The 10,654-nt window shown below is 39.0% G+C and overlaps 1 protein-coding gene across 2 annotated transcripts in view; it reads left to right on the top strand.

Moving 5' to 3' along the window:
* The first annotated feature begins 470 nt into the window (after window positions 1-470).
* tgfb2 (transforming growth factor, beta 2) overlaps window positions 471-10,654 on the top strand; it is a 76,004-nt gene continuing 65,820 nt past the window's right edge. For both annotated transcript variants that reach the window (XR_011355697.1, XM_069931265.1), the window contains exon 1: window positions 471-1,478. Coding sequence is in view for 1 of the 2 variants with exons in the window: in XM_069931265.1 (XP_069787366.1) it covers window positions 1,133-1,478 (346 nt within the window). In the remaining variant the exon portion in view is untranslated. The remainder of the gene's footprint in view (window positions 1,479-10,654) is intronic.

Below are 10,654 nucleotides of genomic sequence, written 5' to 3'. Positions count from 1 at the left end.
TTATTGTCAGAGTACATGCGGGACATAGAGGTTCATTTTACAGAACACCTCTATTGATATTGTCAAGTGACTAGACAGGTGACACAAATCTTCACCTCATATCAGATGGTAAACAGCGCTCAAGCAAAGCAAAGCGTGCTGCAAATTTCCGGATACTTTGTGGATCTTTCATCCTACTTGCACTCGCAAATAAGGCAAGATCGCTATTGTGGCGTGGCGGAATTGAAATGCAAAAGCTCTCCTTAAAAAAAATAGATGACGGATAGGGGAAGTCGCGTTCCCTTTTAAAATTGCCCGAAACGTTGCCGAGCTCTTCAAACGCGAGTCAAAGGGCGGTCACTAGGACAGCGCGGAACAGCTAGAATTGCCTGTGGGCAGCCTGGTAACGAGCGGCGAGGAATCCTCGGACCCCACGTCACTGGATGGAGGCAACACGTGGTCAAATAGGACATTATAAATGCCTCCCGTGTGCGAGCCTGATGTTATCTGCTGGCAACTCTCCCTCACACGCACACACACTCTCATACTCTCTCTCTCTCTCCCACTCACTCCTAGCCCGGGATATTTTACTAAGCATGGGGCAACGAAGATAACGGTTTGCTACTTTGCACTTTTAAAGGATATAAAGTTATGTTCTTAATAAGAAGAAAAAATAATCTATATGCCTTTTTGAAAATAACGTAATATTTGTCAAAGTAATCGCTTTTTGACAAGATTCTCGTTTTCAATCTCACCGTGGATCCAAGAGCTCAGCCTGGTGGAATAAAGCTGGTGTCTTATTGGCATTTCATTGGAGGGGTCAGAGAGAGAGAGAGAGAGAGAGAAAAGTTGGGCGAAGTTTAAAGACGGTGCGGACTGCAATGAAGTGAAGGTGTGTTTATCTTCCGCAGTAGCAGTGTTGGTGCCGGGACTGGCGCTGCAGCGAGGAGGCAGCGCTTGGCAAGTCTGAACTACACAAGGCTTGAAAATCAAGAATAAGCAACAAGAAAGTTCCTTGCGCCTTTTTTTTGTTGTAAATATCTAATTTGGTGATTTTTCGCGTGAAGATTACGATCTGCAGCTGCTTTTTCTTTCCCCCCACCACCCCCCTCTGCTCTCTCCCCTCCTCCCTTTCAACTGCCCAACTTTGAAAATGCACCACTTTATTTTCACTGTGTTTCTCACGCTGGATTTCGCGATGATCGCCGCTTGCTTGTCGACCTGCAACACTCTCGACATCAACCAGTTCAAGGATAAGAGGATCAAGGCCATCCGAGGGCAAATCCTTAGCAAACTGAAACTCACGAAACCCCCGGAACATTACCCGGAGCCAGAAGAGGTCTCGACGGAGGTGATCGCGATTTACAACAGCACCAGGGATTTGCTTCAGGAGAAAGCAAACGAGAGGGCCGCCACTTGTGAAAGGGAGAGGAGCGAAGAGGAGTATTACGCAAAAGAAGTTTACAAGATTGATACGCATCGATATAGCTCCGCTGAAAGTAAGCCTTAAAAGTAGCTTAAAGAGACCGCATCCCTTTTTGTCTCCCTATGTATGTATTGTACCAGACATTGAGACGATATAAATCTGCTTACTTCAAATGCCCATTAGTTTGGCTCGGGAGGTATGATTGGCAATGCCTAGTCTTAAGCGAGAGTTTGAACAGTTCTAATGACTAACCTCTGGCAGCAAAAAGGGATGTCATTCCTCCTTAAGAATTACTTAAACTTTTTTTTTTGCACGGATAATTAACACGACCAAAGAAATAACCTGGTTCCTCGCCAGATATATATATATTTTTTGAAAAATGTAGATATTGTGATATATAAAGCATGAGAGGCATTCGCCTATTTGAACTGCAGTTTGCACAGAGCATACTGACGTGACTGGAAAAAAATAATAATGACATATTTTAGTCCTGTTTATTTTGGTAGCGGTAAGTTAAATTTTGGGCGGCGTGCACAGCCGCCTGACCACCAACTGATTTGGGATAATACTCGCAGAAATCCTATCTAAAATATTCAGCACGGTATCTAGAACCTGCTGTCTCCAGTGGAAATGCAGAAATTCCAAGGCAGGTGCTTTGTAAACAAACACGACAGTCAAGCACGGGGTTGAATATTTTGATCGCCGACTACCATTTAACTCATTCCGTGCTGAACTGCTGAATCATATTTTGCCGGTATCAAAATGCGTGTTTAATTAACCACAGAATCAATGAAATCGACTCGTGGGTGCACCATTTTAACGCGGGATATTGAAGAGGATAAAAAATAAATACAATAAGTTCAATAAATGTGCTTTTAAAAGTTAAACTCGCCTTCTCTGGTTCATAGGGTTAATAATTCCATATTCATTTTGGATGAAACTAGCAATTAATATTAAGAAACAAATAATCTAGCAGTAGTGTCTGTATGAAGGGCCCCAACAGTCTTAAATTGTTATATTATTTCTCCGAGTAATAGATGGTAGGTGAATTGATAATCGTCCCAAAATCGTTCACCTTGTGGAACTGGGTCCAAGATGTCCGTTGAAATTATTACTGGTGTAAAATAATGAGTTAATTATAAACAGGCTTCAAATATAGTATGGCATTCTAAACATTGTCAGTTGAAGCCCAAGTTATTCTTATCGCCTACGACTGCGAATGGGTGATTAATTTCAACAAATTAACTAGTGCATTTGATGCAAAATATGTTTTCGATTCAAACAGTTCTTAACCACCACATCTATCGCAAGTGGAGAGTGAGTGAGGGGGCTCCATGCTCTTTCGGTTACTTTGTGCCAAGTTAAGGAGAAAACTATCAGGCCCCAACAATCCTCAGTGTACAGTTTCACATGCAGACCTATCCTTGGCGGTTGCAAGAATACAGTCAGCTTCCAGCTTGGGCGGAGTGCCAAAATCATTACACAATAAATGGGTCAAAAGAGTAGTTGTGAATATAAACTGTAAGATCGTAGCAGTTCTCTGAATACAGCCTACTCGGTTTCCTCTATTGGATGGAATCGTGTTATGTTAATTCAGGTCAATGGCAATGTCCAGCAATGTGTGGCGAAATCATGAATCTAATATCAACGACACAATCGCTTTAATACCGAATCAGAAAATGGAAACTCAGAAGTGAGATGCAGTGTCGTTGCTTTACTTGCCTTGCAAAATATACATTTTCTTCATTATTGCCTAGTACAAGTGCGATTGGAGGTTGGGTAGAAAGAGGGTATTGTTCAACGGGAAGTCCTGCCGAATAATTAACCCTCGCGGCACTTTTCCTACAATCTCACAATACTTACATCGAATTACTTCGGGTCAAGTATCCAAGATTCTATTTTAGGTCTTTCTCGTTTGGGGGGAAAAAAAATCAACCCAACATATAGAGCGAGGATATGGTGTTGTTGAAAATTAAAGTATCGTATTATAAAATATGTGGACAAGGATTTTATTGGTTAATTGAAAATGAATGAACTCAAGAGAGGTGAAGGGCAATGGGGTGACCGACCGCCTTAAAACACATCTCCTAGTTCGTCCGCCTAATTTGGCACAGTGGCATCTTGCCTTGCAGTGTGTTTCTGGTACGGAACTTCAGTATTGATAACTCCCTTTGAAATGGGTACTATGTGCTTATCATGTCCTTCCATTTACTCGTCTTCTGCAAAAGGAGTACCCCCCCAGTGCTCCAAATTCCGTGTTCGAAACTTTGTGCTCTTGCCCGATTGACCGCTCACCGGATTCTGCTGAATCCTCGGCTCTGTTCCATCCAGTCTGTGGGTTTGCTAAGGTGAGTTATAGGTATCGGTCGGAACAAGATTCAACCAATTGGAAGCCATAAAGTAACAAACGCAGTGTCCGAATAGTCAAGGGCATCTTTATTTGAAGCGGGGAAGTATCCAGCACTCGTCTAACAATTTCCGAAAGATCTTGCGTAAAACTCACGAATCGATGGTGTGGCGTCCTGGGAGATCAAGCGAGCGAGGAGCCCTCAAAGTACCCACAATAAACAGTTATGCAATGAAACTCGGAATACATAGACTGTGGTGACCTCCCAACATGAAGAACAGCGAACTTTGTACTCCCTTGAAATGAAAGCGCACAATAGCTTGGGTCGCGTCCAGCTGGACCTTGACGAATCACAGCTTTTCAAAGTTTCTTTTGATTTAAAGCTCCTCGCCATTGGCCACGTTCTATAGACCCTTCGCGCTGCCTTGATTCGCTTATATCAGTTGTGCTTCCGAACATTTTATTACAGAACCCTACCCCCTCTCCCCCCCCCCTCCTAAATAAAGAGACAACGAGATGATTCGGAATCGCATTCCTAGTAAAACTGGATTTTATTTTGCATCAGCGTTAAATGTGTCCAGAAACGGCGTTTCCCAGTGACTGGAATCTCCTGAATCGGCCTCTTGGTGAAATTGACGACCCTCGAGCTAATTCTCCGCGATGGGAATTGCAAGTTGCCGGGTATCAAACGTTACCAACGGGGCCTTTCGCGAGACACGCCACTCTCCAAGGATTGTGCCTCCACAATATGTAACAACATGAGCGACTCCACCCGCAAGTCATAAAGCAGCTAACCAAGGGTGAACAAAACCAGTTTTCGTATATTGGACATTGCAACTTTGACTAACTCACCCCAAAGCTTTCTAACTTAATACACAAAAACCCTGCGTGTTGGTCGTAGAGGCAGAGCTCCACACGGGCGCCACTGAGATTGGACAGATGTTTCTGAGGAGGGGGGAAAAAACACTCGGGTCTGTTTGCACATAGCGACATGACAGGTGTTGCACCAGTGCAAACCAAATAGTTCTGTGGAAAAATTCTGGTGCAACTCAACCCCTACGCGTTCCAGGAAATTCCAGGCCGGCATTCCATCCTGTGAACCGTTTTCCAAACAATTTTCATTGCATTTTTTTTCCTCATTATGTTTTGGCCCAGGAGGGATTCTTTAAACTCTTTTTGGTCATGAGTCGGACCTGGCAGCTCTTCAACCACTGGCGTATTTTGCACAGGACGGAGACGATTCAGCCTTCACCGGACGCTGCTCTAAACCCCAAAAATCTGCTGTACAACGTCCTTGCTAAACAAAGAAATAGCAAACAAGTTCAATAACTTTATGATCATACACTATTCTCCATAGTCAGGGAATCATTCGGGTAATTGTAATGCAGATTCTTTAAATGCCACAGTGTTATGCGTTTTCGGAGAAGAATTTGCAAGATATCTTGAAATTCTGGGACCAGGCCCAGAATTTCATTTAATATAAACACAGGATGCGCCCAGCCGTTCCGACCATTCATGCTGAATGTAAATGATATTGGATTGCAAATTCAAAAAATATAATCTCCCAAAATCCCGTGTAGGCAAAATAGATTGGACCCATTTAGTCATGGAGTAGCATTAGAACTGAATCAATATGAGACAAGTGAGCTTTAACCCCATTCTTAAAATTGAAGATTTCTTACCACTTTTACAAAGTTTCATAAAGTTGAAACCAGTGATGAAAATGAGGGTTGGCCTGCAGAGCAGTGCAATGCGAGAATTGTTCTTGTGGCTTTCGGCAGAAAACATGATGACAAATCATGTTCCTGATTACTCCTATTGCTAATAAAAACAAATAGAAATGATTCCATCTTTATATATTTTACAAATTACCGAAAACAAAGGGAAATCCAAAATCTGAAATGTATTAAATGTAGAGGACATGCAAAATACTTTAAATAAAGTCATTTCCCCCAAATAATCCCAATAAATGTGAGTAATGTGTTATGTAATTCTCCAGAACATGTCCTCAATGTTTCTCAAATAGTAAATTTCTCAAATAGAATATTAAAACTGGCATAGCAAGTTTTTTTTTTCAGGAAGGTAAACACATTTTAAAAGTTGCAGAAGTATTTTTGTGGTTTAAATTAAAGCAGTCCATTGGAATAGCCAGGTACTTTGTAAATGTAAGTAGAAATGTTCAAATGGTGCAACAAAGGGGATTCTTAAGTCCATTCTTCCAAAACCATGAAGGTGCAGCAATGCATGGACTTATCTCTGTCCTGCTAACCAGAATACCTGTCGTCCAGAATATAAATTGGCTGCATTTCACATCTCACAAATACAGGCCTCAGACAGTAGCAATACTCAGAAGAACAATAGCTACTGAAATTTATTTAGATGTGTGCATTTTTTTTTGCATGATGTTTAGCAAAGGTATTTGCAGATGCACCTTTTTAGCTAATTTATTTAGGAAGACTGATAGCTGCAAATGAAATACACAACATTTAATGGATTATCACAAGATCACTTTGACTTGTCATTGTAGTCCACGTAATTACTTTTTGGCAATTGCAAGTTCTTGAAATGAGGAAATGATCAACTTTATGAGCATTAAAAGCTCTATCTCTGAAACAATTCCATTCTATTAAGCCTGGGATTCATTGGAAGTCTGTTTGTATAGCTTATCAATCATGTGCAATACCAATACAATAACATCATTGAAGATGTTGGTCAGATGATTGACAAGGCCCAAAAGACATTTCCAGAAGCTTAGTGCAGAGTTACATGAATGTTTTACATGGAATTCATCCTGCCTCAACTTCTTGGCATTGGCATTGGCTGTATTCCTGAGCTTTTGCCCTCCTTTTACCCATTCATAACTCCCCATCAGCTCCAAACCACTGGAAAGAAGGAAGTAGGTAACATAAATTGGATTAAAAAAGCACAGTCTTTAAATCATATTCCTTGCTTTTCATGAAACTCATGGGCTTTCTTCAGTTAAAATAACTTAAATACATACTTGTTGGACATTTTTATTTTTCTGGTATTCATTTCAACAATTTTCTCAGCAATTTCAAATTTTAATTTAGGAACATTATATATGGGGAAAGGCTATGCACCAAAATAATATAATTTCTGCATTATTTTTTTCAATCTAACAGAAAGAACAACTGAGCAAGTCATGAGAAGCTGAAGGGATTCAGCTGATCAGGCAGCATCTGCAGAGTGATATGCTGACTGGATGCTGCATAACCTGCTGAGTCCCTCCAGCTTCTCTTTGTTTGCTTAAGATTCGAGCATCTGCAGTTCTTGCGTCTCTTGAGCAAGAATAAATGTTTTTGTTGCTGAGAAAAAGTAGTGTTATTTTTATTTTGATAATCGTGATTTCATTAACATTGTTAAGCAATTTGCAAGTATATATCTTTTCCTCAAATGAGATCTTGAGCAACATTTTCCATTCAGAATGAGGAAAGATATCAACATTTGAGGATTAAAACCCAGAAGCTGCAATAGGATTTACAGTGTGTTTAGGATTCTAAGCAAAAATATAGATTATTTTCTCATCAAAGAACCATTTAAAGTGCTATAAATATATAAATAATGGACAGTTTGATTAGCTCATGACACTACAATTTCCCAATAATTTTTAGAAAGGATTTAACTTTTTTTTAAAGGGGATTCATGTCAATATTAAAGAGCTCTAAAGATGTTTAGGGTTGTTAATTGGTTGTATTTTGTTGGCCCGGACTCATGGACTGGAAATGCCTGTTACTGTGCTGTAACTCTAAATTAAAAACTAAAAAAATCCTTGCGAAACATTTTGTATCAATACCCAGCATTGTGAAGCCTGATCCAACAAATTACTCCATCCTCTGCCCAACGATGCACATCCCACCAAGACACCCATCCTCAGCAACCAGAATTACAAGAGCATGTCATCATTTTATTGTTTGCACCTGGCTTTTCTCTTCTTGATTGCCAAGATGGCAACAAGATTGAAATTTGAGGTAGGATCCTCAATTTAACAACAACTAGATCCAACAAATGATTTTGATAGTGTAGATCAGTTAATGGCATGTAGGCAATTTCATTGATCAGGAAATAGCCTGGAGTTTGCTTTGCCAATTGTGCTTTTCACAAAATATGGAAAGGAGAAAGTGAACCCATGGGCTGTGTTGGGAAACTCTGCCTTTAATTGTAGAGATTCGGTATGAATCAGAGCTTTATGGAATCATTCATAACTAATGTTTTTCTTAATGGAAATTACATTGGAGTAGATTTTTGTTTTGACAACTGAGTGGAAAGGACTTTCCCTTTTGCCTGTTGCCCAAAGCAAAAATCTGAATGGAATGTGGAATTGGTGGCCATCCACCATCTCCAACTTTCTATCCAAAGTTAATAGTGAAAACCCACCCCATTCAAACCAGAACAACCACACCTTGGGTGCAGTTTCTAGCCTTTAAGGGAATCATTCCTGTGGCCCAGAACAGGCCAACAGTTCCTAAGCAGCATCATAAAGAATTTATTCTAATGTTCCATACAAAATATTTACTCTCCAAACAGCAGTGAACAGTATAAAATCATCCCAATCTTTTCAGCGGACCATAGAAGAACATTTCCAGTTTACAGAATTTTATGAAAAAGGTTTGTATAAAATGACATTGTCAAGTGAACTTTCCAAAATAAGTGCCAGGCAGCTTAACTTTCTTATCCCGTGACCAGTCTCATCTATGGCATCTGAAATATTTCCCAATCAGTCAAAAGGAACAGTTGTCTTCATTTGCCTGCCTGAAAGTTTACTTTCCATTGTCCAATCTAACTGTTGATTGGAAGTTCCATAACTTTAACTCGTGATCATTTTTATTGTGGTTGTGGATACTGGCGTTTAAATATTTTTAATTTTGCTAAAGGGGCACTTGCATGTTTTAAATTTAAATTTTAAATTTAATGATGCAACATGGCAGAAGACCATTCCAGCAATTAAAATCCGTGCTACCCAATTAACCTACCAACCTGTACATTTTGGAGGGTGGGAGGAAACCATAGCACCCTGGGAAAACCCATAAAGGTCATGGGAAGAACATATAAATCCTTAGATACAGAGCTAGATTCTAACCCAGGTCACTGGTGCTCTAATAGCACTGCCCAAACCTTTCTACTCATTTCTGATACCTTTAAATTGTGTAGCTTCATTTGGATCACAGCATTTGAAGTCATGCAATACAGCATGGTTCAAGGCCATGTGATACATCACACAGAAATAATGATACACCACCATAAGGCCAGAAAACACAACTATTAAAGGGATAAAGTCATATTTCAGCATCACACCCAATATAAACATGTAATTAAAACTTCCTGTTTCTTTTATATCTGGAATAGACAAAAAAAGGTCCCAATTCTGCACTACAGTTTGAATTTGATGGTAGGCAGAGAGGACCAAAATATTGGCCCTGGATGTTAAATTACTGCATTTCAAAACCTTGGTTAGTTTTCAGATTTCTCCTTAAACCCTCAATAGATATTTGATTGCATCCAGGTTTGATCATATGGGAAAGGGTCTAATGTTAGTTATTAATGGAATCAATATATGAATAAAGACCAAAGTTGATATGGTTTGCAGTTGATCAACCTGTTAATACTATGTAATATCAATAACTAAATGTGACAATCATTTTCCCCAAAATCTCCATATGGATATGAGGTAAATCGTTAGTCGTAGCAAGCTTTGGGGGTCACTAATTAAAAATCTATCATCCTTTCTAAGCCTTCTTTATTCATAATATGACATCTTATCAAATTACTTGTTTAAAAGTCTGCTTTTCAATACCAACAATGACTGGGACTTTCACACTTATGTATCATCAATGATATAAATTTCAAACTTACCCACATTTCACATCCTAGGTTTCTATGTATATGTTTCACTACTTCTACTTCAAATCTTATGGAGTCCAGTGGTTGAGCTGGACTTTCCAAATTCTCTAGCAATCACACGCAGATGTGACTAGTGTGAATGGGATATTTTGATTCGTGTAGGCAGGTTGGACCGAAAGACCTGTTTCCACCCTGTATTAGACTTATTAGACCTGACAGAGGATCCACAATCCATTTATTTCTGTGGAGATTGTGGGACTCTATTGAAGAAATATAAGAAGGTAAGATTTTTAAGGAAAATTATTTGTGGTTTGTTTAGTGTTATTAATTATTTAAAATTTCTTTTAAAATTATTTAATTTTATCAATTTAATAGTCATTCAATGCTCCTTGTCAACTGATCTATCTTGACCTATCTCCATAAGGTCATTTACATCATAACTCTCTCCTGCCTTCAGCTCTGAGTTCTGAAGAGTCACTGACCCAAAACAATGACTGATTTCTCATTCTCAGATGTCACTTTATCAGCTGAATTCTTCCCATATTTCTGTTTATGGTTCAGATTTATTTGTTTTTAATTTTTATACATTTTTAAAAAATGTTCTATATAATTTGTTTTTAAAAAAGTCTATGTTTTTTTAAATTTTATATACCGTTGAAATCTTAATAGCTTAGAGAGCTGGCTGAGTGGTGGGGATTTTCCTGGTTTAGACTGTATGGCTTGAGGACCATTTTGCTGGACTCATCACTTCTTTGCAATAGCAATGTAATCAGCCTTTTGGAGACTGGAAATTGCAGTCAATGGTCATAAATCACAGGTCATTACATTCCAAAACATAGATAAAATATATCTCATGTTATTGAAAAGCATACATCTCTATTTGAGAGAACTGAAAGATTAACATTTCCCCTATATCCATTGTTATTTGTTTAAGATACATAGATGTGTCTCTGGTGATAACATTTATGTCATGGGTTTGTTTCTGTGGCTTATTTGATTGGAAACCATTGTAACTTTTGCATTCTCACTTTCTTGGCAAGGAA

Source organism: Narcine bancroftii, chromosome 4 (assembly GCF_036971445.1).
Source record: "Narcine bancroftii isolate sNarBan1 chromosome 4, sNarBan1.hap1, whole genome shotgun sequence".
NCBI classification, from domain to species: domain Eukaryota; kingdom Metazoa; phylum Chordata; class Chondrichthyes; order Torpediniformes; family Narcinidae; genus Narcine; species Narcine bancroftii.
This window is presented reverse-complemented; position numbering and strand designations above follow the sequence as displayed.